This window comes from Pteronotus mesoamericanus, unplaced genomic scaffold (genome assembly GCF_021234165.1).
Source record: "Pteronotus mesoamericanus isolate MK-2021 breed Mesoamerican mustached bat unplaced genomic scaffold, CSHL_Meso_final contig_116, whole genome shotgun sequence".
Lineage (NCBI taxonomy): Eukaryota > Metazoa > Chordata > Mammalia > Chiroptera > Mormoopidae > Pteronotus > Pteronotus mesoamericanus.
In genome coordinates, this window is record NW_026555027.1 from 10,285,089 (window position 1) to 10,312,261 (window position 27,173).

The window sequence follows — 27,173 nt, forward strand, 5'->3', positions numbered from 1 at the left end:
CCTGGGGGCAGGGGTGGGTCTGGCGGGGCGGGCCTTCTCAGCACCCCTCGGGGAGCACTCCAACCTTTTCTAAAGGGGGACAGGATCCCCCAGGGGGTGCTGGCAGGCGTGGACTAGTGGGGACGCCCCCCTGAGGCTTCATGGGGGCACGACAGGCGGTCACCTGAGGCTTCATGGGGGCACAGGGCCATCCCTCCCCAGCAGGCGCTGGAGGTGGCAGTGGGTGCGGCATGGGGCACACTATCGTCCTGGGCCTGAGCCTGCCGCGGCCACGAGGCTGGATGCGCCATCACCAAGCGGTTAATACGCCCACGAGACTGGGCAGGAGGAGCCCAGCTTCCCTTCCCTCCGTCCATTGTCCCCCAGCTATAAAACGTCTTTGTTCCAATCTCCCGCATTCTTGCTGCTTTCACCGGACTCAGGTCTGAGGACGACTCTCCTGGGGGCCGCGGAAGACATCTTCCGGATTAAACTCAGGGCCGGACACGTTGCGTCTGCCTGGACCTTGCCCAGGGCTTGGAGCCTGGACCCCACGTGCGGCCTAGAGCAGCTGCGGAGAAGCTCTCTCCAGGGGTCGGGGCGCGGTGAGGTTGGGGGCTGGGGAGGAAACACCCCACACAGCCGCGAGGGGGTGCTCGGACCCAAGGGAGCGGCCCGTCACCTCTCTGCGCGCGGGTTCGTCCCACTGCACCCCAGCTCCGGCAGGGCCCAGCTCAGCCCAGCTCAGCCCAGCCGCGCACCTCCAGGTCCAGCCTGACGCCAAGGCCTCGCCTCCCGGCCCCACTGCGCTCCGCCCCTCTCGGTCGGTGTCTTAGGCCCAGCCCCCGGCCCGTCCCCCGCGGTCCGCCCCGCCCAGCGCCCCGTCCCCACCCCGCCCCCAGCCCGTCCAGCGGCGGCCGCAGCGCGGGGGCCGAGCGGGCGCACCGCCGCGGAGGGTGCAGCATCCGCGGCGCAGACGGTCCAGCCAGCTGAGCATGGAGCCGAGGTGCGGGCCGCGGGGGCCGAGAGGCGGGCAGGGGCACAGGGGTCTCTCGCACGCACGGGCGGGGGTCCCACGAGCGGGCGGGGGGCGTGCGCGGCAAACCAACCTGTGGCATGTCGCCCGCAGGTGGCTCTGGCTGCGGCCGCTGCGGTGGCGCCTCCTGGACGTGCTCGCGCTCCTGGTGCTGTTGCTCTTCGGGGTTCGCGCGGCTTCGGCGGAGCCAGGTAAGAACCGCCGGGACGCGAAAATACGCGCGCCAGGCCGCCCGCACTCGGGCGCTTTGTGCGGATCTCCAGAGGTCCCGTGGCGATGGCCTCTCTATCTCCAGCCCATCTCGGCTTCGGTCCCAAGAAGCGGACCTGGTTCTGCCCACGCACACTCATGGCCTGCGGGCGTCAGGCGGAGGAAGGACCAAGTGGGGCCGGGGCCCTGTGTTCTGAGTGTCCCTCGACGCCCATTCATTTTTCGGCTATGGGGGTTCGCGCCACCCCTGCGCACCACAGGATCCAGCGAGTAGGCTGGGCTGGGGGTGGTGCGGGATGCCCGCGCCGTGAGCCCCTCGCGTCGTAACCAAACTTCGGCGACTCCGCTGGTTAGTTGGTTCGTTCGGCGGTCCCCTCTGCCGGGTGTGGGCCAGCGAGGGCCCAGGGCTGTGGTTGTGCTGGCGATTTTTCCACTCGCGGTGGCTCCGGAGACGCCAAAGCATCCATCATCCGCCCGCTGGGAATTTGTCGCCTCACTGGTCTCAACTGTCCCGGCTCCAGATCGGCCTCAATGAGTTGCGCCTCCGAAACCCGGCAGTGACCGTGCGCGGAGGCTGGCGGGTCTCTGGGAAAGATGGTGCAGTTAGGAGCAAAGCCACTTAGTTTTCAACCTGTTGAGGCAAAACTGCTCGGGTTCCCCAGGGCCAGCCTTTGTGCGCCGCTGGGGCCGCCAGGCCTCTGTCCCCGCGGTCGTCGAGGTGTCGGGTTGCGCGCGGTCCCCTTTGATGCTGCCGAGCCTCCGGAGAACAATGCGCAGAAGTCCGTTGTTTGGCCGCACCCGCTGCTTTTCCCACGTGCTCCGCAAACTTTGCCGCGGGCGCCGTTCCAGCTGCGCTAAAACTCTTTCCACCACCAGCTTCTGGGACGCTCTTCCTGACCACGCGGCTGCCGGGTCCTCTTCCCGACACGCCCAACAATGGCCCGGGAGGAGGAGGGGATGGGGGGCTGCATGAGGGGAGGGGGTGCCGGACCCCAGGGGAGTCCCCGCCCAAGAGCTCCCTGTGTTGTCACTGGTAGAACTAGGATGCTGTGCCTGGACATTTGTCAGCTCTGTCTTTGTGGTTCCAGTGAAAGCAGGAGGCTAACTGGTCACCACAGAAGCAACACACCTGCTTGCCACAGCTGGTGAGCGAGGAAGGCCCTGACTGGAGGGGAGTCGTTCAGTGGCCAGAGAAGTAATACTTTGCTTCGTTGTTTCCCAACGGTTTAGTTACCAGGTTAAATAGTAGCACAGGCCTTATTAGAAAGAAGTACCTTGTAAACATCTGCTGAAACCACCTGCTTGTGGGTAGCAGATAAGTTTTCATTCACTCCAGGGGGGGATTTGGAAGACTTGTTTGTCTTTTCGCGTTGGGGCCCTGAGTTCTTCCTGACCACCCAGGGCCACTTGGGGTGGCTGATCATGGTGTCAGGGGCTGTCCCCTCAGCTTACTGAGGAGAAGGATGGACACAGGCCCAGCCTCCCAATGATGGGGCAAAAATTTGTAAGCCTAAAACCCTCATTTATAATCAAGTAATGGGGAGAAAAGTGAAGCCACTGGAGCATCCAGCCCCAGCCCCTGAAATCGAGGCTGAGGACTTGGAGCCTCAGCGGGAAGTATTATAACATTGTCATGCCAGTGACCTTTGGTGGGATGAAATCCTGAGTGTTAAGGGCAGAATTTGGAATGGGGGAGTGACGGTTGGAAAAAAGGGGTGTGCTTTACCTTCCATCCTACCACGGGGCGGGGGGCTGCAGTGGGGGTTTGTTGGAGAAGGAGAGAATGCCTCTTCTGACATGGCGTGGCCTGTGGGATGTGGCTCCTTCTGGACCTGGAGGTTAAAGCAGGAAGCGGGCTCAGGCGCGCTGTGTGCTGCCCATCCCCCACCTCACCCCCCCCACCCCCCAACCCCTGACCCCTGGGCAGTCCTTGCCAGGAGGACAGAGGTTCCATACCCTGCTGGGGCCCTGTCCCTTGAAATGGGATGGTAATTGCTCGCTATAGGTGTAACCAGAGAAAAACGAACCTGTGTGAAATCCCCCCTTAATGGGCTCAATTTGTTCTAGAAACCCTTAAAAATCACCCGAGGGAACCAAAGGCTTGAAATCCGTTAGCTGATATCCAAACTTTTTTTTTCTGATCAAAAATGATGCATTTTTCATGTCTCTGTGCTGCACTTGACCTAAAAAAAAAAGTCTTGCTGTTTTGCGCAGGGATTGGTCTCTGTGATTCCGATGCCCTTGAGTGGCATTTTGCGTGTTTCCCGCATGCCTGGAAGCCTGGCAGAGGCAGGGGCTGAACAGTGCTGCTGACCAGGGAGGCTCAGTGCTGCCTGCAGCCCTGTTCCTGGAGGAAGTGTGTGGACTCACCGGCCTTTGACCCTGGGAGGTGTTTGTGAGTCAGAGCTGGGGCCGAGGCAGAAGGACAGCGTCCAGCCTGGTCTCCAAGGCATCTTGCCTCTGGCCTCTCCTCCACGTGACCTCGGCATCCATCAGGCTCTGTCAGCTTCCCCTGCCCCCGGGCCCTTGGTCTCTGGGCCACCATGGCAAAGCACAGGCCCCTGTCCCCATCCCTCATTTCTTGGGGGAGCTGCAGGGTTGGGTTTGCAAGACACAGCCAAGACCCTCTAGCCCCGCGTGGGTGGTGTCTCCTCGCGGACCTAGGCTGATGGGAAAGGTCTTGTCCCAGGCCGGCCTGTTTCTAGGTATTGTAAAACTGTCACCAGAGCTCACCCGCTGGGGAGTCCTCAGGGTTCAGGTGTGGGACCTCTAAGATAGTTTTGAATTTCAGCAAAACTTGTTTTTCAGGGTACTCCTGTTTTCATTTAAAAGAAGGAGAAGGGGGGAAAGTCCTGGGCCAGAAAACCTAGAAGGAGCAAAGCTGACTCCATCCAGAAACTGACTCCAGAGTGCATGCGGGGCTCCGGGAGAGCCCTGACCCACCCACCCTCGCTTCACCTTAAAAAGCGCACATGCGCACATGCATGCACACAAATGTGCGTGCATGTGTGTGCACAGGCAATCATACATGTACACTTGTGTGTGCACACCTGCGCACACATACTTACTCTCCCTCCACCAAAGTGCCTGGTTCTCTCTTCATCCAGACTGTTGACAGGTTTGGTTGTCTGGGTCCCTGGGGAGAGTTGGGGGGGCCCCCTATGGGGTATCGGGACCCCTCTGGGATGTCAGCCCCCCTCTGGGGTGGGCAGTGGCACTGCCCCAGAACATCTCTGAGGCTGCAGCCCATGTGCAGCCCAGGGGGATGATGCCCCACTGCCCAGCTGTCCATTCAGGGCTGGACACCCCATAAAGGTGCTTCTCAGGAAGGTGCTCCCACCCAGCCCCAAAGGGGGGCTCACGCAGGCTCTCTGTGCTGCCGAGGTCAAGGCACACAGAGTCCCTGTGGGGCCTGTCACGGAAGCCTCTGTGTGAGACCCTAGTCCCTGGCACTTTCCTGGTGAGGTGGTGACAGAAATGGGGCAAGCCCAGTGTTCTGATTTAGCGTTCAGCGAGCCCCCTCATCCCGCACAGTGTGAAGGCTGCTGGGAAGGGCCAGTCAGCTGAAGGGGCGGCCTCGGGGCTGGGGGCTCAGGGATCAGGCGAGGACGTGGCTTGGAGCAAGCTGGCGTCACTGCAGCCATCTGGACTGATGAGCCCCCAAGCCAGGTTCTGTCTGCAGTGGGCCCCTCCCGCGAGGCCTGCCTACAGCGCTGGTGGAGTTGTGGCCGCCCAGGTGTCTTTGCGGCTCCATCAGAGATGCCACTCTCCTCTCTGTGGAGGCTCTGGGTTAGCTGTCACCTGTGAGAACCAGAAACTGCCCCAGATGACACGCACCCCCCCCCACTAGTGTACAGCTGGCTAAGCAGCCAGCTGTTCGATGTTTCAAGCACCAGCCTGGTTGAAGGCGGATATCACAGGACCTGCCACGTAAAGCTCCCTGAAACTTGATGCAGTTGGTGCGGGCAAAGATAGAATATTGAGGAAATTAAAATGTGTTTGGTTTGCTTATAACATTATTAACTTTGATACATTTTGACAACAGTGGCCCAGAAAGACAGTGAGAATGGATGTGAGGGATACCGTGTGCTCTGGCCTCCAGAGCTGCCCGCCTGGCCAGGGCACATGGCTCCTCTGGACCCTAGGCCTGTCATCCTTGACGGTGTAGGTCTGGCACAAGCCCTCTGCCAGGTACCCTGGGACCAGGGGCCCCTGAACCCCTTTCTGCCCTCCTTCGGTTCCGGAAGGAGCCAGCATTTCAGCCCAGGTCTGGATCCTCCGGAGGCAGCCTGGGTTCCCGCCCCTAACCGGGGACTCCTCCTTGCCCCTCCTCACGCTGTTAGCAGACGGTCCCTTTGTAGAGCCACACTGTGTATATAATAAGGTGCCTTATATCCACACATCGTTATGTTGACATCACACTAGGTGTCTTTGTACCACACATTGTGTCTCCACACACCATACGGTGGGTCTCACGGAGACAAGAAGCCCCCAGCGGGCAGGGTGCTTTTCTGTTTTGCTTCCCAGCGCGGCCCAGTGCCCGGAAGGCGTGGAAGAGGGATGCTGGCTGGCGGGTGGTGTAATGCGTCAGGTTGGCAGTCTGGGCCGCTGCAGAATGGCCGTCAGGAGGAGCATTTGATCATGGATGCGCTGAGTCAGATGCAGCTTCGAGACTGCGGGGCAGAGTGTCTGCTCCACCCGCTGCGCCTGCAGGAGCGCGTCCTGCCCGGCTCCTCCGGCACAGGCAGGCCCGAGCACGGCCTTTCTGGCCGTCCTCAGCGAGAGCCCCAGGAAGGAGAACCTGTTTGCAGGCCCGTTCGTTCATCTTTCTGGAATTCCACGCTCGCAGACAGGGTCACTGCTGGGCTGATCTGTGAGGAGGCAGGATAGAGCAGGGCCACCCAGCCTTGGGCTGGGGTGACTGGTGGGGCTCTGGCCACCCCTGGTTTCTGGAAGACCCGGAGGCTCCAGGGGGCACGAGTCAATGCTGGGTCCAGTGGGCCCAGGCACTGGACACGGGTCAGGGTTGACCCTGACAGGCTATTTCCTGGGAAGGGACATCAGAGCAGAGCCAAAGGCTGGGGACGAGGCTGGGAAGCTAATGGGGTGGGGACTGTGAGCAAGCTCCGTGGTGTGGTGGCAGGGCCTGGGTCTGCGCTGCAGACACCGTGCACTTTTGATGGGTTGGTTGACTGCTTTTGGTGGAGCCTGGACTGACGATCTGCAGGTATCACGTGCTATTTATTTATTTTTCTACTCATTCAGTCTTTCATTCAGCTTTGGCCCGAGAACTCATTTTTACATTTTGCTCTGTTCCTTCCAGGAGATTCAGAATTAGCCGCGGCGAGGCCTCCTTTGTTCGGAATCCCTGGTTAGAAACCTTGGGGGCAGCAGCGGGCCTTGGCGGCCGAGTCCCCTGTCTGCAGAGAGCCTGCCAGCAGGGGCTGTTCCAGTGAAGGGGAGAGGCGCCCCCTGTGTGGAGGTGGCCAGAACTGGTGTGAAAGCAGTGCTGGGAGGGCGCATGTCCGCATCCCTTAACCGCGTCATGGCGCCGCCATAGCTTCTGGGATGAGGGCTCGAGAAGAGCAGCTGGTTCAGCCGCTCAGTGGTTGGAGGCCTGGTGGCCTTTGCAAGGACCCGAAGTCAGATGCTCCTTGGCCTCCAGGCTGAAGGGACAGCTTTTCTCCACACTCACATTTAGACACCAAGGGCCTGCGCGTTGGGAGGAATCGTGCTCATGTGTTCACGTGTATGCTGCTGCTTTCACACTGAGGGCAAGAGTGGTCCCACCCTGCGCTGTTGTGGAGGGCGGCCACATGGGAGGGGCGGGGGTGACGCCCTGGGACCCCCGGCAGGCCAGCCAGCCACCCAGCCAGACGGCAGAGACCCCCCCTCAGCCAGTGGGCCTGATGCAGGGTGGACTTGGGGGAGGAAGGAGATTGTCCGAGGTGGCCTTACCTTCCTCTGAGGTCCCTTTGTCTTGTTGACTCCGTGGAGGCCAGGTCAGGGGCCCCTTCCAAGCTAGGGCTGCGGCGGCCCGGCGCTGGGGCTGGCATCACTGAAGGCCTTGCTTTTGTCCCTGGCTGGTCCAGGGGTGGGACATGATGGGTGAGGCCTGGCCAGTTTCCCCGCTGGTCCTACAAGGTGCGTCCGGCCAGAGGGCCTCTTCGTCCATCTGGCTACTGTTGCCTGTGTGCATGAGCACACCTTCTGTGTGCCCAGAGGACAGGGAGGGGACCACCAGCATGTCTCCCATAGGGGCCTGTGATGAGTGGAGGATGAGGAAGGCGTTGTAGGTTGTTACCTCCCGGGTGGGCGGAGTGGGGCCTGGGTTCACCGAGCCCCACGAGCCTTCGTGTTCCCAGCCTCGGGAGCCCCGTTGGCCAGCGTTGGGGCTGGGGGTGGGGGGCGGGTGGCTGTGGCCGGGAGCTCTAGGGGACATCCCTCCGACTGGGCATCGGTAATTTACACTCAGCTTTCCCTGGTGGTCTGGGCGCTGTCACGTGGCACATCTTGCTAATTCGATGAACAAAAAACACTGTTTAAAGTATTTTATTTTGTGAGTTTTCACTCCCTAGCGGTGGTGGTGTTCTAATGTGGTAGCTGGTCCTGATGTCAACTCTCGGTGTGCTGTCCATCCTGTGGATTTCTGTCTGCTCATGGGGGCCGTCTCCGCAGTGGCAGATTTTGCATATTTTTCTAGTCTGCGGTCAGCCTTCAACGGGGGGATGTGGTATTTCTTAAAGCAGGGTGTCCAACCTTTTGGCATCTCTGGGCCACACCGGAAGAAGAGTTGTCTTGGGCCACACATTAAATACATACATGAACACTAACAGAAACAAAAAGAATCTCATGTTTTAAGTAAATTTACTATTTTGTGTTGGGCCGCATTCCTAGCCATCCTGGGCCTCATGTGGCCCGCAGGCTGCAGGTTGGGCGCAGGTCTTAAAGCATGGGGTGTTTTTTCTCTCATTTTTATGTCCTGTTCCTTTAGAGGAGGGTCACAGGTGATGAATACGGCGTCGGGAACCCTGCTGAGGTTTCCATATTGCTTGGATGGTGCGGGGTAGTGAGGGTCCCGCGAGCGAAGGTGTGCCAGGTTGCTTAGCAATGCCTGTGGGGGGCACGGGCTACATGTTAGCTGCCACCTTCACTCAGTCTTTGTGGGTGTGGCGTGGAGCTGGTCCTTGCAAGCAACAGCAACGGAGTTGCCGAATTGTGGACGGTTACAGCTGGCAGGCACCTGGCCATTCACTTTGCGTTCGTGGATGGGACACGTGTTCGTCCCAGCTCTGCCCCTGACCTTGGGCAGGTTCCTCACCCTGTCTGTGTCTCTGTTTCTGAACTTCAAGTGGGGAGGATGGTAGTTTTCGTGGGCATAGCAGCAGGGAGCCCGCATCGCAGGTTGGCTTCCTGGGATACGGTTTCCTGGGGTGTGTCTTGCAGCCCGCACCGGGCTCTGAGGACATCATGACGGGTCGTGTCCTCACCACCTTCCGGGCTGCCAGAAGCGCTGTGCACACGTGATTAAGGCTCCTGAGCTGGGGAGACCATCCTGCAACGAAGGAGCCAGGAGGGCCCTGCTTGTCCTCCCAGGGTCCTATTGTGTGGGGAGAAGGTGGGGGCAGGAGGGTCAGAGTCAGGAAGGGGGTAACGGCCGAGGTCAGAGGGAGAGACTGGAAGATGGAACAGCACTGGCTTCAAAGCAGATGCAGGTGGGGCCACGAGCCCAGGGTGCAGGCGGCTTCCAGAGCCTGGAGCTTCTTGGAGGGAATGCGGCCTTGCTGACTCCTTGATTTTAGACTTCTGGCTCCAAACCTGAGGGAGAGCAAACTTTTCTTGTTTGAAACCACTAATACTAGACGGCATATCATGAGGCCGCTTGGAGGGGGAGAATGAGGATAACTGCAAAGCCTCTCATTTGTGCAGTGCCGCCTCAGGTCCATAGGAATCTCTGATATGTTCTGAAGCCCCCCCACCTGGGCAGGACCCCTGGGATATCCTTCCTGACCCCTGAGGCCTGAACAGAGCTCCTCTCTGTTCTGCACACAAGCACCCCAGGCTGCGGGCTAAGAGAAGTTAAAGATGGGGTCCCGGCCTCGGGACCTTTCAGAGCTCAGTGGGACCTCCTGTCCTCAGGCCCCAGTATAACCTTGGGAACAGCAGACCAAAGGGCCTCCTGGGACCACAGTGAGCTTGGAGGGGTGGGTGCGGCTTGAACCAAGGAGGGAGGCGGTCAGATGAGAGCAGAGGAGTGGGTGCCCTGCCAGTACAGGTGACACGCGTGAGAAGGACTGGGCGGGGCCCTGCGGGCGCAGTGCTGACTGTTAATCAGGCCCTCGGAGTGGGGGGCCATCCTGGGACTCGGGGCTTGCGGGCCTTCATTGGGCGGCAGGCGGCTGTTATCTCCCACAAGGTCAGACAGGGACCTGTCCTGTTCTATTTTTGGAGAATGAGGCGCATGGTACAAAAGCAGGTTCCCATAAAGTGCCAAACTGCCCTGGCGTATTGTAGGAAGAGATTATAAAGTAAAGCTGACCAGGTGCGTGGAGCACGCAATGCTTGCTGGGGAGACGGCGCATGCGTGCGAGCCCTGGGTCACCCAGTGCCATGATGGGCCTTATCGGGGATGGCGCGTGGGAACTGGGTACCAGACTGGGCTTACTTATGAAAATGGCCAAGCTGGCCACATGCGGGAGACTGCTCTCGAGAGTTTCAGCTATAACTGTCCTTTGCCTCCATAGACTGGACATTTTAAACCTGTTTTTTGTGGCGGGGGGTACCTTTTGTGCAGGGAGCTTGGGCAGCACAGAGTTAACGGGCGCCTCCCTGCGGGTGCGAGGGGCACTGGGAAGCCAGGATCGGGGAGTTCTTTCATCGCCAATTGAAGATGGGAGGTCCCCTGGGATGAAAGCCCCTTTGTGCCCGGCCTGGGCGCAGCTCGAAGTCCTGGGCTCGGCTCAGGCGGCACCCCCCAAGCAGGTAGTGGATGGCCTTCTCTCTGCAGGAATGTCCCCACGAGGCACCGCAAACAACCTCCTCCTTTATTCGTGCTATCAGCTCATGATGCCTGATGATTTGGGTCCCAATTATATCTAGAGAAGGAGGGGAAAGGTCATGCTGTCTAGACACTAATCCAGCACGATTTCGTTTCTTCCTGGGCCTGTATCCTGGCAACGGGATTATGGCTGACGGGGGGCTGGCATTCCCCAGGCCCCGCGAGGGTAGGGGCCCCACTCCTCCTGCTCTCTGGAATCCTCAGGGGCCGGCAGCGGGGTGTGGGCAGGGAGGCTGCACGGAGAAAGCCAGCTACCCTCAGGCTGGTCACTGAGAGATCGGGGTGCAGCGCTCAAGCAGAGGAGCTCCTAGGACCCTGGACTGGGGTGGGGGGTGCAGTGCCAGGGGCAGGGGGGAGCCCCAGCCTCTGTTGGAAGCTGTGTGTGCTGAGTGCAGGCCCTGCCCCCCAGCCCACTTCTATCAGCCCTGCCACACATTCCTGCCTTTTACCGGGAAGGGCAAGAGGGACACTTGGCTAACGTCCCATCTGAGCTCCTTACCCACCCGTGTGCCCTCCAAGCTGGAAGACGCCCCTCCCTGCAGCTCCAGATGGGCTCCCCACATCTTCCCCAGTGGCATGTACACTGGCTTCTGCTGTTAGGGAAGTAGCTGCCTGTAGGTGTCCCACTCGGCACCCTCTGGACTCCTAGAGGACAGACAGAAAGACAGACAGATGGGCTCTGGGCAAAATCAGACTGTGTCCCAGAAAGCGTTTGCAGGTCTTGCTGAAATGTTAACTCCTGTGCCAAGCACTTAATGTCCCCACAAAGGCCAAGCTGCCATCCAGCAGGGTGGAGCAGGCGGAGGGGTGGTCACAGGGGTTGTAGCAATTGGAGGGGGGGAAGGAGGCCCCAGTGAGTGGAAGCCGGGGGCTGATCGGTAACAAGTGCCCCCACTTCTTTCTAGCCTGGCAGACAGCTCCAGGGGTTCCACAGGGCCCCCTCCCTCTGACGACTGTTTTGGGGGGCATCATCAGGTTCCCCTCACACTCCCCCGTGTCCTGGCTGTGTCACTTGTGCCCCCTTCACGCAGCCCTGGGCAGGTAGGGGTGCAGAATGTAGCTGAGCACACGGCTTCCTGCTGCCTCCTGAAAGTGAGGGGCGGTGCCCCTCTGCCTGCGGGGTCTGGGCTGCAGTGGGGCCTGCCTTCAGACCCCTCGCCCTGGGGGTGGAGTCACTGGCAGCGAGCACTGTGAAAACTGCGCAGAAGGAGGAGCTGGGCTCTTCCCTCCTTGCTTGTCCTGCTCTTCGCGTAATCGGAGAAGCAGCCGCCTCCCTGCGCTCCCGCAGGCCCTTCTGCTTCCGGCCTGCACAAGACGTAGGGGGTCAGCAGGTAACGAAGTTCAGGTTATTTCAAGGTCGTCCCCGTACTCTTGCCTTCCTTACAGGGAGACCCTCCCTGCTGCCAGTTCCCAGGAGTTGGGGACAGTGGTAGAGCTGGGGGAACTTTTAGACCCTGGCAGCAAGGCCCAGGGACCAGCTTTACAGGAGACAGCAAGTGTGCTGCCTAAGGAAGTGTGTCCCGCAGGTGCTCCCAGGGGTTGCCGCGCCTTTGGGGTCTCCAAGTGCGTGTACCTACTACAAGTGCAGGCATGGACTGCGGAGCCCCCGACATCCAACTTGGGACCTCTGCTTCCTTTGTTCCCACAGTTTGTTGATAGTGCCCCCTGCCCTCATCCCAGCAGGCTCACACATACACAGACACAGACATGCACACGCACACCGACACAGATACACATGCCCTCACACACAGAGGTACTTGCTCACATGAGCCCGCCTTGAGGTTTAACTGGAGAGGAAACTGCACCCAGGAACTGGCTCAGAGGGCACTCTGTGCCTGCCCACCCCGCTGCACATTCCCCTCCCTCCTGAACTCATCCTCTTCCCGTGCCCTTCAGCCCCCAAGGTGCTCCTCACCCGGGACTGCCCCTTCCTCCCCTGCGGCCCCAGACCTCCCCTGCCTGTCCTTGGAGGTGCGTTGCAGATAGGGTCCCAAGCTCCAGACCCCTCTAGGGAGCCTAGGCAGGGGTTCCTTTGCTGGTCACTGGTCCAGCCCAGCGGGAAGAGGCCCCAGGTCCCTCCTGGCCTCTTCCCCGAACTCCCTGTCGGCGGTTTCTCTGTGGCCTGGGAAAGAGACAGTGGGTGGTGGTCCAAGGGACGCTCTGCGGGCCCATCCCTAGGGGACCCCTACTCTTTGATTCTCCGATCTGAGGTTGTACTTGCTCCTTGAATCTCTACCCTGCCTGGCAAACTCCTCCACCCCCTGGACCTAGCACTTGCACCCTCTGTTCCAGCTGCTGGCCTTTCCCTGGCTGCCTGGCGCCCTGGCTTCGTCCTTCCACCAAGGCCGGGCCATCTGCCCAGGCAGGGCCGCAACCTCCTGGTACCAAGTGCGCCAGGCACACCGCAGACGCTCGATGAGTGCTTCCCAGTGGAGGGATGGACGGCCTTTTGAATGAGGGTTTTTGAAAGGCTCATGAATTAGGCCAGAGGCATCATCGGCCCCCTGCTCCAAGCAACAGTCTGAGGGGTTCAGGCCCCCAGCTTTAGTGGCAGGTAGTCAGGGGGCATTCCTGCACCTGCAGCTCATCAGGGTCTTCCCGGGCAGGTTTTGAAGGAGGTTGGTATGGAGCTGCAGGAATTCAAGCGGGTGTGGGAAGCGGAGCAGACAGACCTCCTTCACCGCCTGGCCTGGTCCCCTCGACAGCTGCCAGGTGGACGCTGGACATCAGCTGGTTGTGACAGTCGTGAGGCTGGAGGCCAGGCGGGAGCAGGAAGGGCTGATATGGCCGTCCCTATGCACAGTGAATGCTCGCGGGCCAAGCAAGAGCCAGCATTGTCCTCCCCGGGAGACGGCTGTCTGTGGGGAAGCCCCCTGCAGCCTGGGGGGCAGTTCTGAGAAGGTTCAGGAGACTTTGGTGTCCTTACTTGTGACCAGCTGTCATGTTGCCTTTCCCTTATCTGTAGGGGAGCTTTAGTATGGAAATCACATCGCTGAGCTCAGGGCGGTGAGAATGATGGCTTATGTTTGGGTGTCCCCCAGGTCCTGGAAGCTTTATTAGTCACGCTTGCTAGCGTGGTTGCTTTGGAGAGTTTCTGTCACCTCCCCTTTTCCTCTCAGAATGTGGCCAGTTGACTTGAAGAGAGAAAGATGCGGAAGCAGCCACCTGCTGGGAGTTTCCTCGGTAGGGATGGGACCGTAGGGGGTCAAGCGCAAGTACACAGGCCAGCCTGGGCAACAGACTCTGCTAGGGTGAGTTTGGTCATTTGACTTCCTTCAGGACAGTGGGTCAGCCTCATTTTCTGAGCCCTTGTCTCTGTGCAGTCAGCCCAGGTCAGCGCCTTCTCCCTGTCCCACCTGCAGGGCACTTGGCTGTGAGTCAGCCAGGTTCATGCTGAGTCAGTTCGCTCAGGCTTGGCCGAACATTAGCCGGATCAACCCCCGCCCTCCCACTTTCTGGAAAGATGACTTAGTTTCCATCCCAATGATTGTCAACAGCCTCCCCACAGTGTCAGGGGGTCCCAGGGCTGCTGGCTGCTGGGAGCGTGTTAGGACCTCAGACCCCAAAAACTGCTGAGACTCACTCAGGGTCCTGGTGTGGAAGGAGCTTGGAGTGGCTGTGAGCAGCAGAGGGCTGAGCAGAGGTGTGGAGGCGGCCGCTCTAAACCAGGTCTTCTCTGAGCACATGGGTGGCTCAGCCCTGCTACCAAGGATCCTGAGAGAACAGAACAGCCCTCCTTGCAAAGACTGTGTGTGCATGTGGATGCATGCGTGTGGTGGGTGTGTGTGGGGGGGATGTGTGTGGTGTGTGTTCCCCTGGGCCTCCTTTGGAGCATGTATACGGGGCCAGGTCAACTGTAGCAGCTGGACTGGTGTGACGGTGGGGTGGCCTGAGCTGGGGACGGCCAAGCTGCTCCATATGTTTGGGTGTTTCCTCCCTGTCTCATCCCAGAGCTTGTGCATCACTCTCTTCCCTTCCCACTGCCCCTGCTTCCCATGTGAGCACAACATCCCCAGAGAGGACGCATGTCCTGGGCTCCCTCCCTGCCATCACCCCGATCGCTCTGGGTGCAGACCCCAGGAGGCAGGTGCCCGGCCCCCTCCACTCACTGGCAGACCCAAGAAGCATCCCATCTCCCACCCCCACCCCCAGGCACTGTCTGGGACGCTGCTGGGCGACGGTGCTGAGCCTGTGGGCTGGCCGCCGCCTCCTCCCAGGCAGGCTCCCTCCTGCCCCTGGCCTATCGGCCCTGACCTCACCGCCTGCGTGTCGGGACAGCGCCCTCCTCAGCTGGGAGGGAGGCTCAGGGAGGCCACCTGGGCTGCAGGGTCTCTGTGCTGTGTTGGGCGCAGTTATGGGCATGTGGGTAGCGGCTTTCGTCCCCTGGACCTGTGGTTTGGTGCACCAGCCCCTCTGCTGGACAATGGGCCAGCCCTGAGCATCCAGCGCCGGTAACTGTCCGGAATCCTGCCAGCCTCTGGGTTCTGAGTTTTGTGCTTAGAAGACAGTTGGCTCTGACTTCTTGGCAGTCAGCTCGGGGAGCGCCGGGCCTGCTGCTGCTGCTCAGGGCTGACGGGATAGGGAGGCGAGGCCTTGAGGATTGGACTCAAGAATTCAGGTTGGCACCTGGGCCATGAGCTCAGGTCTGACTAACTGCTCTGACTAAGGGGGAGCCGGGGGCGGGGGGATGGAGGAGCTATGACTCAACAGCCTGGGGGCCTCCTGTGTGGCTCCGGCTCCTCCAGAGCGAGGGCTGGTTCCCAGCTGCTTCCTGGCTGCTTCTCTGGATCTTCCAAGGAGCTGGGACACCAGGTCCTGGTTAGAGCCTAGGCGGGTGGATGTGCTCAGGTCACCTCCCCCTTGAAATCCTCCTGATTGCCCCTGCCTGTCCCTCTATAAGCACCTCTTGTCAAGCTCCATGGAGCCAGGGCCCAGGTGTCCTCAGAGCTTGAGAAGTGAGTGGGTGAGGGAGGCTATTCCTTGAATATGCTGAGTGGTGGGCGACCACCCTCAGCCCACCAGGTGCAGGTGGTGGCTGGATGGGCATGGCCAGGGGTGGGGAACTGGAGTCAGGAGACTCCAGGACCTGAGGGGAGCATTCTACACTTCCTCTCCCTGGGTGGGGCACAATTGGGTTCCTTTTCGTTGCGGTAAAATTCACACAGCAAAACATGGACCGTTCTAAAGCAAAACAATTCAGTGACCTTTAGAACACTCACAGTGTTGTCCAACCACCCCTATCTCTGGTTCCAGAACTTTCTGAGCTCCAAAACACCACCTGTTATCGGTTGGCCCCTCCCTCCCCTCCCCCAGCGCCTGGCAGCCACTGACCTGCTCTGTCCCTGTGGATTTGCCCTCGCTGGACATTCCACATAATGGGATTCTACACTGTGTGTCCTTCAGGGTCTGGTTTCTGTCACTGAGCATCGTGTGTCCTGGGTCCATCCACGTTGTAGCCTGTGCCAGTCCTTCACCCCTTTTCCTGGCTGAGTAATGCTCCGCTGTACATTCTTAAACTTTTAAAACATCTTTTATGTAATGGAAGCATCTCGAGCCCGGGGCTGTGGAGTTCGGGTGGGTGACCCAGGACACCGGGCAGGTGGAGCAGGAAGCAGGCACACCTTGGGCGGCAGGTCGTTCTTGTACGGTTACTGCCAGTGGCCGTCTTAATTGGTAGATCTGTACAGACACATTCCCGCTGTATCCGGTTACCCATCTCAGCTGCTGCTTCAGCGTCCTCTGCGAGCTGGTCATAACTGCTATGTGACCCTCAGCAGCAGGTCTCCAGGCCGGCCACGCCTGGCCGCCTGGCTGTCTTCCTGTACTGGTGCGGGGGCTGGAGTGTGTGTCCGTGAAGTGGGGGTTGGGGCCTTGGGGGTCTTGGTGGTGTCCCTGCATGTGCTGTGACTCTCTGTGGTGGGTCCCTTTGCCCTCCAGCAGGGCAGGCTGCTTGAAAGGATTAGTGTGGAAGGAAGGAGGGCCTCCCCACCACCCCGAGGCCCTCAGCCACCTGTCTGGTGGCTGGTGAGGGGGTTCCAGGTGGGGCGCCTTGGCCTCTGCCCAGAGGAGGGGCTGAGCCCACCCAGGGCAGGCTCAGGGTCACTCCTGGTGACCCCGGATCTGGTTACAAAGGTGGGTAGGTAATGTGGGTGGCTGCCTAAGCAGCAGAAAACCCAAGAATGTGGAGAGGGCTGGTCATGGCCTCAGGTCTCATGGTTTCTCGGGGGAGTTCGCTTTCATTTTTAGGCAAAGACCACACCGAGAGGCCTTTTGTAACTGGGCAGCCTGCTGGTAGAAGCCCCCTGCCCCAGCCCTCTCATCAGCAGGCCCTTAGCAGGGACAGGCCAGCCCAGGAAGCTGGGGTCATGAGGCCCCACCAGCATGGTCACCCCACGGTCACTGTGCACACATGGCAGCTCTGCGGGTGGCACGGGGACTGAGGCGTGGTGGGGAGATCTGAGGGAATCAGCAGGATCATGTGGGGCGCAGGCACGCCCGCGCAGTCTGCTGTCCAGCAGGCGCCTGGTCATTTGTCTTGCAGGTGATTTATTTGCAGGGCTGGGGGCTGACATCCCAGGAGGTCACATTCCAATCATAACAGCTTATCTGGGCTGTCAGGCTGGCCTGGAGGGGGCCTGAAGCAGAACAGAGCTCTAGCTCGTTTCTCCCTGTTCCTTTCAATGGGGTCTAAGGGCAGCGGGTGGGCGTTTGCAGAGACCTCCCTGAAGCCCCTTCTGTGTGCAGGGGCAGTGCCGGAGCCCTGCGTCCAGCCACCTCCCATTGCTCACAGCCCAGGGTTAGGTGGGTCGGACCTGCCCGGCACAACCATAGCCATAGGGTGTGGGGGAGGCCAGACCCTGATGGCGTGGGGGCGGGGGACTCATTCCAATGGAGGTTCTTGATGTCCCCAGAAGATGGTGACATTGGCAAGTCCCAGTCCTTGAGCTGGGTTTGGGTACATTTCCAAACCCTATAGAATTCTCCCCAGGCCCCCGGCAGACCCCCAGCTGCTCTCTGGGGCTTTCAACGTGTGTACATGAGGCAATTTCAGACACAAGCCCAGGCCTAGTGCAGGGGACGAGCGAGGACCGGGGCAGGTGTGGACCACACCGGCTGGGGCCAGAGTGGGCTGTGGAGAAGGGGAGGCATGAGAGCATCCTGAGCCGTGCCCAGCGGTCCATGGGGGGAGGCATTTACAGACGGTCTCAGGGACCCTAGCCTTCAGGTCTCCTGGCAACTGGGTCCCATCAGCTGTGGCCAGGTGTAAAGGGAGCAAAGACTCACCATGGGCCAGGTGCCTCCTTGGACCTTCTGTGCACTGAGGGCCATGGCCTTGGGCTGGCAGGGCCCCCGGGGGTGGCAGATCACCTCAGGCTGGGACCCTGGGGAGGAGCACCCCCAAAGGCCTTTGCTGGACTCCCCCAGCAACCCCTTGAGGCCCTTCTTGGGATATCTCTGCTCTGCTACATTAGTCTCGAGGCTCTGGAGCAGGTCACACCGTGACACCTCTCATGCCTCCGGGGGCTCCTCACTGTGAAGATGGGACTTGGATCTTGGGACCCACTCAAGGTGCCTGCTGGGAAGGAGGCCACTGAGTCCCCTCCTGCCTGAAGCTCACTCACTGCTTCACGTGTCAGAACAACCCCCTTGCGCGCCCACCAGACTTCCGGAACTAGGCCCAGCGGGCCGTTATGTTGACCCTGAGAAATGCCCCTCCGGATCATCCTCGCCGTCCCCTTTCCTGTAATGACCGAAAACTCCAAACAGGTTCCAGAGAAACACAGTGACTGCACAGCTGTTAATCCTCTTTGAGACGACTTAATAGTTTAGCCAAAGAAAATAATCACAATGGTTTCATTTTGAAAGGGGTCACAGACTCTCTTTAATGTTTAATTTCTTTTGACCTATAAGTATTATAGAAGAATAAGGAGACACTGTCGTTTGTTCAGATGTCAAGAGGAAGTTTGGATGATAGGCTGGAACGTTTCGTTCAAGCTTTTAAAATTAAAGACAAAAAAAATCTTTATTTTTAATGGGTACATTCTTTCAAATACGAGGTCCTTGCTCCCTGCCACCTGTGTGGCGAGGCCCATCCCAGTCCCGTTTGGGAGATGAAGGATCTGAGCTGGGCTTGGCGCTGCCCTGGGTGGTGCTGGAGGCTCTGGAGGCCCGGGGAGTGTGCGGGCGGGACCCCAGCAGACCCCTTCCACCGATGCCCTCCTGGGCTTTGTCGGGCTTGTCCTTACCAAAGCGCCATCTGCAAGAACGAGTTCGGGACCCTGTATGGACCTGAGCAGGATGCATTTCTGAGACCTGGCTCCCCGTGTGCCGTGACAACTGCTTCCTTTACCCTGACTGCCAGTGCCTATGGCCAGCTGTGTCATTCTAGTGGGTCCTGTGTCTTTGCCGCCCCTCAGTTTTTCTTGCCTGCGATTGGGCTCCCAAGAGATCCAGCTACAGAAGGCACTGGGAGGATGTCGCAATGGTGCTGAGAAGCATTTAGTTGGGCAGGTGCCAAGCGATGTTGGTGAGCTTCTTAGGGGACCCCAGGCCCACAAACAAGCTCCCTGGAAACCTAGAGGGAGTGGCTTCAGGGAACAGGGTGGGGGTGACAGTGGCACCTTTGCAGGAGGATGGGGGTGGGGGTCGGGGGGCAGCAGCACCTCTGCCCTTTGACATCAGCCCATGAGCAGGGCGGCAGGGTGACTCCGGCGAGGACAGATGTGGGGGCCCTGAAGCAGCTGCTCTCGACTCAGAAGCCTGGCTGTGGTGGATATGGCCTGACGGAGTGTGTTCCTTCTGCTCAGCCTGCCCTGCAGACAGGGGACTTTCCTGGGTCTGCCAGTGACTCGCAGCAGCTCTAGATTCTGTGGCATCTGCAAGCAGGGCGGTTCCAACCACATGTACAATCAGCATGGAGGAGAAGCCCAGAGGGAGTGAGAGGCTGGAGGTGCAGCTTGGGCCTCCTGCCAGGCGGCTTTGGGTGAGCACGAGGGCGCAGGCCGGCAGCTGGGGGGCGGTGGGGGCCCCGCCTCAGGCTCCTGGCGAGTGTGAGCTTGCACATGGGAGCCCACGGAGAGGGGCTGGGGCCACTGAAGAGGTTCCTACGGGGTGAAAGAGAACGGGGTGGTTTGGGGCAACGTCCTCCCTGAGAAAGAGCAGTTCCAATCTAAAATCCTGCTTCGGAGCCCTCTCTCTCCATCTCTTCAGTGAAACATCTGCATGGGTGACACTGACTTTTAACAGTCACTCCCTTGGGCCGTGAGGTGGGGACCTCATCTGAGAAGCTGCGCCGGCCCTCTGGGAGACGCGGGAACGTGCGAGCCGTGCCGCAGCTGCCTCCGCCTCGGACCCGTCCAGCTGGCCCCGTCCAGCTGTGCTGAGGGGGGAACGGCCCTCGGGGGCCAGGCGGGTGTGAAGAGGGGCTGTGCCTGGCGCCACCGTAAAACCAGCCTGTCTTCGGGTGAATCGATGCTCATATTTATAACTTCCTGCAGACCCCATTTCTTGTGATTTTAAAACTTCATGGAATATCCATTTCCAGCTTTTATCTGGAACACGATGGTCTTTTAATTAGGCGGAAAGGTCGACTTTGTTGGATGCCGGCTGGGCTGAGGCCGAGGACAGAGCTGCCCAGGCCGCAGACCGGGAGGGGCCGTGAGGATGAATGGACTGTCCCTGGAGTGCTCAGCCCCCGTGGCTCCCGCCCGTGGGTGTCACTGTCCCTGCTGAGGTTTGAGCCGGTTCAAGTGCCAGAGTTCCGGAGATGGGGTGTGTCACCCGCTGTCACACTCACCCTAACTTGAGCTCACACATACATACCCAGGTGGGGCTCCCCGCGCGCTCACTGGCTCCGGGTGAGTAGGCAAGGGCGCACCTTTTCCGGCCTCCTCCTTTCCAAGCTCCCGTGCCAACGCCTCCTTCCTCTCCTGCCAGCCTTGCCAGGCAGCCCTCTGCCTTGTCCAGGGCTTGGGCCTGTCTGCGGGGCAGGTGGGGCTGGTTTGCAGGGCAGCTTTTCCCCAGGAAAGGGAGGGGGCTCTCAGGTTTTGAGCCTGCCCGAGGCCACGTTCGCACTGGGCTCTCCGATGGCCCTTTGGTTACTGGCCACTGAGGACGGTGTGCGCCTGGCCCACCTGCTACAGGGTTATGTGCGTCACCTGGGATGCCAGAGTGTTATGATTCTTGTGAAAGGCAGTTTCCTTGTTCACTGGAGCTCACAGGGTTGTCTCTGCTGCTGGCAGAACACGGATTAGACACCCCTCTGTGACAGGACATAAAAAGTGAGCTCCAGACTGGGCCCAGGGCTCCCGAGAGCGGTTGGGGGCCACGGTGTCCGTGAGCGTTGCTCCTTTCTGTGCTGAGGTGGGCGCACAGAGCGGCAGTACCTGTTTAGAGATGTTTACAGACATTTAGCATCGCTGTGACAGTTTTATTGTGTTTCACGAAAGTGTTGGCCACGACGGATGGGGGGCTAAACCAGTCCTGGTCACAGTTTGAGAGGTAGTGGCCTGAAGGCCCAGATGTTCAAAGGATGCTGAACACATTAGGCTGATGTTTAGGGGATCATCCCTTGGCTTTGAGGGGGCAGGACAGGGATTTACTGCAGAATGAAAATATAAGTGCAGCAGAAAAACGAGGACAGACCAGAAGGAAGCGTGTGCTCTGAAAACAGGGCGCCTGGACATGAGCCACCAGAGAAGACCCTGGAATATTGGGGCGAGGACCGAGAAGGGGTTCCTCGAATGAGAGATGCAGGTGCTGGCAACCATAGGTGAAGGCTCCACCTGAGGAAAGGCAGGAAGTGCAGGGTGGGTGCGTGTCCTGAGGCTGCCGAAACAAAGGACTGCAAAGTTAGTGCCTTAAAACAGCAGATTTATCTTCTTAGAGTCTAGGGGTCAGAAGTCTGAAGGGGTCTCCTCAGGCTGAAATCTAGGCAGTGGCCAGGCTGGTTTTCCCTGGAGGTTCTGGAGGAAAGAATCTGTTCCCTGACCTTTTCCAGCCTCTAGAAGCCCCCATGTTCCTTGCTGTGCGCCCCCCCCCCCCTCCATCTTCACAGCCAGCAGGGACCAGCTCAGCCTTGGTTCTGGCTTTTCTGCCTCCCTCTTCCCCTTTCTGGGACCCTTGTCAGTACAGTGGGCCCATCTGGGTAATCCAGAATAATCTCTTTATTTAAGGTCCGCTGGTTAGTGGCAGCCTTCCACCACCTGCACGTTCATTCTCCCTTGTCAGGTAACAGGACCTACTCGCAGGCCCCAGGGTAGCAGTAGCGGGATGTAGGCCTGGGGGAGGGCATTATTCCGCCCTCTGGTCCCAAAGATTCATGTCTCTCTTGCATGCAGCACCCATCCCCTGCCAACTTCCACACAGAAGAAATGTAGAGTGCAGCTCCCTACCACCGGTTACCAGTGCCGAGAGGCTGCTTTCGTGCACTGGGACATGTGATCAAGGCTCTTTGCTGGAGGGGGACTCCACCCTCTCTGTTATAGTCTGGAATTTTCATCCATCTCATTGACCAGGTGACTCTGGGAGCCTGTGCCCACCTGTCGGGACGTCAGCTCAGCATCACTTAGAGCGACCCAGCCAAACGAAATCCGGGGAGGAAATGCACCTGCTTAGCCAGGGCCACTGGCACAGGGAAGAGCTAGGTTCCGCGTGCCTCGCCTGGCGCAGCCCTCCCTTGGCCTGGGGAGTCTTGAGTGACAGAGGCTTGGAGTAGGTAAAGGTCACCGGGCTTTGGAACTCGGGGGTTATTAACCTTACTTACTATGCCTTTATGTATTGCAACATGTACATTTCTTTTATATTTAAGAAAAATCTGACCAAGTGAAGAACAAAAGTGAACTTTGTGTTCTGGTCTCCCACCGGAGTAGATCCTGGATGAGAAATCCCAGGTGCATGGCTCCCCCTGCTGGTCAGATGCCAGCATAACAGCTGTCGCGCTCAGGGGTTCCCCGCGTGCCTTCCACCCTCAGTATAGAAGGCATCAGCATTTGCAAATGTGGTCACACTCAGCATGGTCTTCCTCAAGTTGCCGCCACTTTGGACACTTGTGGACACATGAAGTGAGTGTGGCTTGAGATTTGAAAGGACAGCACAGAGCCTGGCGTTTGAAGGACCCTCCCTTACATGAATACCCCAGGCTGAATCACGGCCTCCAGTTGTGTGTTCAGCCAGAAGTGAAAATCGGAGGAGGACAGACTGAAGTGTGTCTGGGTGACTTCCTGTGAAAGCAAACTGAGAAGGCCCAGGCCAGCCGGTAGCTCTGTTGCCTTGTTCCTTCCACCCCTTCTGTGCTGCCAGCGGCTGTGGAAGGGCAGGGAGCAGGGATGTGCTTGGCGTGGTGCTGGCGGATGGCTGCGCCCGGTTTTCTGGGTGTGTGGGAGGCAGGGCCCGAACCACAGCTGTCTGTTCTGGCACCAGCTTACCGTCTGATTGCATTCCCTGGACTCTGGGAGGAGTTGACTGTCTTTTCCATGCGTGTGCCATTCCTTGGGGTGGGGGAGGCTATGGAAGGGTCCGGAGGCTATAATTTCCCCCTGACTTTTTGGCTCACAGAGATGGCCCCCAAGTGGGTGGCCTTGGACAGGGCCCCTTGCTCAGAGGAGAGTGGGCGCTTCAGACCTATGTGTGGCCGCGCATGGGTGGGTGGCTCCAAAGCTTGGGACCAGGGCCGGCCAGAGGGGCCCCGGTGTCTGCCCCATGTGCCTGGGTCTGCATGATTTGTTTTGTGCCCACCTGCCTGTAGGAGTCAACCAGGAGCTTATTGAAATGCTACAGTCGAACCACACCGCATGCCCAGCACACTGGGTCCTCCAGCCAGGCTCGGGCTGGAGCGGCTTCTAAACCCTCAGGCAGCTGGAAGGTGGGAACAGGGCTGGAGCCACTGAGGACATAGCTTCCCCCAAATTCATGTGTGTGGGTCAAATGAGGACACGCGCGTTTGGACGAGATACGGCTGTTACCCAGGACTGAAGTGGGCAGCCTCACTGCGCCCCCAGGATGGACACTGGCACCTCCTGCCATCCTCCTTCAGGCCAGGCTCTGGGGGTTGCCTGGACCGCCCTCGACGGAGTCCCCCCACCCCAGTGCCATTCTTGGCAGAATCTGCCCAGACCTCTGGGACTCTTGTCCCATCTACATCAGAATGGAGCTTTGCCATTTTCTGGGGTTGGGGGTGGGCAGGGAAAATTGAATGCCCCTCTGCCTCTGTGTCTCTTGGACACATTTTCTTCCTTACCACCCTCCTGATTTATTCTGTGGAACAAATACAGTTTTATTTTTCTCCAGTGGGGGGCGGTGTCAGCCCCCAAGTGTGGCACCTGCAAGTGGCGCTGCCCTGGGATCCATGGAGGCAGCAGGGGCCTCCGTCTACCTGGGCCAGGTGCCAGTAGCTGTCAGGGCTTGGTGGACAAGCGCTGTGGGTCCCCTCCCTCTGTGTCTATGAGTGAGACATCCACCCTGTGCTGGGTGACCGCCACCTTTTCAGTATCCGCTGTTGGCAGCTATTTCTCTACACTGGCTGCATGGCTGGAAATGAGGCGAGGAGCAGGCCTGGGCGCTGCCCAAGAATGGGGTTTGGGGTTGCCCAACAGCACCCCAGTCCAGCCTGCCCTTGTCAGCCATGTAGCCCTGGCCAAGTCCAGGGTCATAGCATGGGACCCAGGGGTGTTAGTGGATTTGGGGTGTCGGCACATGGAGGGTGCCTGACTTATAACCCCAACCAGACTGTAGCGAAGTTGTCGCAGGTGGGAGCTGAGCGGGTCAGCTGCTCCCCACCCCCTCCCCGTGGGAACCCGGCGCGGCAGCTGGCCCTCCAGCCTTCAGTAAAATCCAGTTAATGAGCAACCTGCCAAACTCTTAAAACCTAACCGGACCGTTCACTACCCAGTGTCTCGGCCGGCCCTCCTCTCCTCTCCACTGCTTGTTGCTCTGCAGCCCCCGCCCTCAGGAACCTAGCTCAGCAGTGGAGCTGAGTTTTGGGCGGTTGAGGGGGTCCTGTGTGGTACCAGGACCCACCTGCCTGCCTTGGCCAAGGCCTGTCATCCTCCCAAATGCTCTTGTGGGTTCTAGAAGGCCACGGGAGTGGGGCTGGGCTGTGCCTGTATTTGGGGATCCTGGGGATAAATCCACCTGTGGCGTTCACTTTTTCTATGGAGGATGAAGCAACAAAGTGATGCTCTGTGGTGGCAGGTGGCAGGAGGCTCTGGTGAAAATACTGGTCAAATATTAACTTCCTGGGTCAAGAACCTTTATTTGAAAGAAACGCCGTCCCCTGTGTGCCCCGTCGTGTGGCCTTGTTCATGGACAGGACACTTGGACTCTGCACCTGGTAGAGAATCTGCTAAGCAGGTCTCGTGGTGACACTGGAGGGACACTGGTCCTAGAAAAGGGACCATCTTTTCTGCTGGCTGGCAGGGATGTCTGTGCCCCTCCTGGGTGGCCGAGTGAGCGGGGTGTCTGGCCCTTCCAAGGGAAAGTAACATCATCACATAGGAATTTGGTGTCTCTTGGTGGGGAACCTACTTCCTGGGGGGATGGGAGGAGATGTTGCTGCCACTTTCCATCATCTTCCAAGAGGCTCATCTCCTTGGTCCCACATCCCGGTCTGGGGCAGTCCTCTGTCCTCTGTCCTCTGTCCTCTCCTGCCTGGTTTACCACCTTCAAGTCCATTTTGTGGGAGTGTTTCCTGCACTGTAGCTGATGTAGTTCAGTGCAGGGCTGGGCACACAGTAGGAGTTCAATACAAATTTGTTGAATGAACTAAGGAAAGCATGTTCCTGCAAGGAAAAGAATTAATGCACAGGGACAGGTTTGGTGTGGTGCCCAGAGCCAGGGGTCCTCACTGCCCCGTAACTGCTGGGGGGCTGACTGCCTGCCACCCTGAACTCCCGCCCCCCTGACTGAAGTGCACACAACAATGGCAGGTTGGGAGGTTTATGTCCTTTAGGCCAAGGAGCATGGTTCCGACGTGCTGTGCACACAGTAAGCGCCCAGTAAGAGTCAGCCTGGAGGACAGAGGAGCACACACAGCAGCTCTGATGTGCAGACTGTGAGCCAGGAAGGACGCCCTGTGTGTCCTGAATGAGGCCAGTGATGAGCTTGAAAATCTTCACTAACAGCAAAGATGAGCGGGGTCCAAACCCCTATTCTGTAAAACATGGCAGTGCTCCTTTAGAAAATGAATAATGGTGAACAGGAATTTATAAAGGAAAGACATGCTTGCCTCAAAGATATTTTAAAAATCAGTCGCACTACCAGCCAAATAAATGCAAATTAAGCAGTATTTAAGATTGCATGGCTTAAGAACTGACAAATTCTCCCTTGGTTCTTTTTCCAAACAGCTCTATTGCGATACAGTTTGCATACCGTACAGTTCACACTGACTCAGAGTTGACAGTTCGGTGGCTCTTGTATAATCAAAAAGATGTGCAACCACCATCACAGACCATTCTAGAAAATCATCACCACTTCCAGAAGAAACCCTTTAGTTGCCATCCCAGCCCTGAACAACCACTAACCTACTTCCTATGGATTTCTCTGTTCTGCACATTTCACGTAAATGACATCATACCGTATGTGGCCTTTAGTGTCTGGCGTACTTCACTGAGCATAACGCTTTCAAGGTTCATCGACGTTGTCGTGTGGTCAGTGCTTCGCTCCTTTTTATGGCTGAATAATAACTCCATGGTACCGGGAGGCCACAGTTTATTTACCCACTCAACAGCTGAAGGACATTTGCATTGTTTCCACCTTTTGGTTAATGTGAACAGTACTGCTATAAACATTCGTGTACGGTATTTTGTGTGTGTGGGCATGTTTTCATCTCTTAGGTATATACCCAGAGTGGAATTTCTGGGACATAAAACAGTTGGAGGAACAGCCAGACTATTTTCCTAAGGGGCTGTCCATTTTGCATTGTCACCCGCAGGGTGTGAGAGTTCTGACATCTCACAACCTCACCAACACTTGTTATTATCTGGCTTTTTGATTCTGGCCTGTCCTAGTGGGTGTGAGGTGCATCACCTTGTGGTTTTCACTTGCATTTCCCTAATGACTAGCGATGCTAAGCATTTTTTCATGCGCTTTTTGGCTCTTTGTGTGTCTTTCTTGGAGAAATGTCTGTTCAGATTTTTTTTGCCGGCTTTTTAATTGCATTGTTTGTCTTTTTATTGTTAATTAATTGTAGGAGTTCTTCATATATTCTAGATCCAAGTCCTTTATCAGATATATGATTTCCAAACATACTTGTATTCTCCCAGCTGTGGGCTATCTTTTCACTTTCCTGATGTGTTCCTTTGAAGCACAAAACTTAAATTTTTATGAAGTCTAATTTATCTTTTTTTCTTTGTTGCTTAGGCACTTTGTGTCAAATGTAAAAATTCTTTGCCAAATCCAAGATCATGAAGATTTATTCCTATGTTTTCTTCTAAGCATTTTATAGTTTTAGCTCTTACATCTGGGTCTTTGATCTATTTTAATTTAATTTTTGTGTACAGTGTGAGATAAGGGTCTAACTTCATTGTTTTGCCTGTGGCAATCTTATTGTCCCAGCACGCTTGTTGAAAGACTATTACTTCCCCACTGAATTATTTTGGCACTTATGTCAAAAATCCTTTGACCACAGAAGTATGAGTTTCTTTCAGAACTCTCCACTCTATCCCACTGATCTGTATGTCTGTACTTGTGCCAGAACCACACTGTCTTGGTTATTTAGCTTTATAGTAAGTTTTAATATTGGAAAGTGTGAGTCCTTCACCTTTATTCTAAACCCAAACAATGTTCTAACCCATTACTATGAACAATTGTATAGATGTGTTAACAAATTAGGTACCTTTAATTGGCAAATTCATAGAAAGATATGAACTATTGAAACTCAGTAAGAAATAGACC

The 27,173-nt window shown here is 57.8% G+C and overlaps 1 protein-coding gene across 2 annotated transcripts in view; it reads left to right on the forward strand.

The window, feature by feature from the left end:
* Positions 1-943: 943 nt before the first annotated feature.
* Positions 944-27,173, forward strand: part of COL18A1 (collagen type XVIII alpha 1 chain) — a 78,950-nt gene continuing 52,720 nt past the window's right edge. For both annotated transcript variants that reach the window (XM_054579188.1, XM_054579203.1), the window contains exons 1-2: positions 944-985; positions 1,109-1,206. In XM_054579188.1, coding sequence (XP_054435163.1) covers positions 975-985; positions 1,109-1,206 — 109 coding nt within the window. In that variant the 5' untranslated portion in view covers positions 944-974. The remainder of the gene's footprint in view (positions 986-1,108; positions 1,207-27,173) is intronic.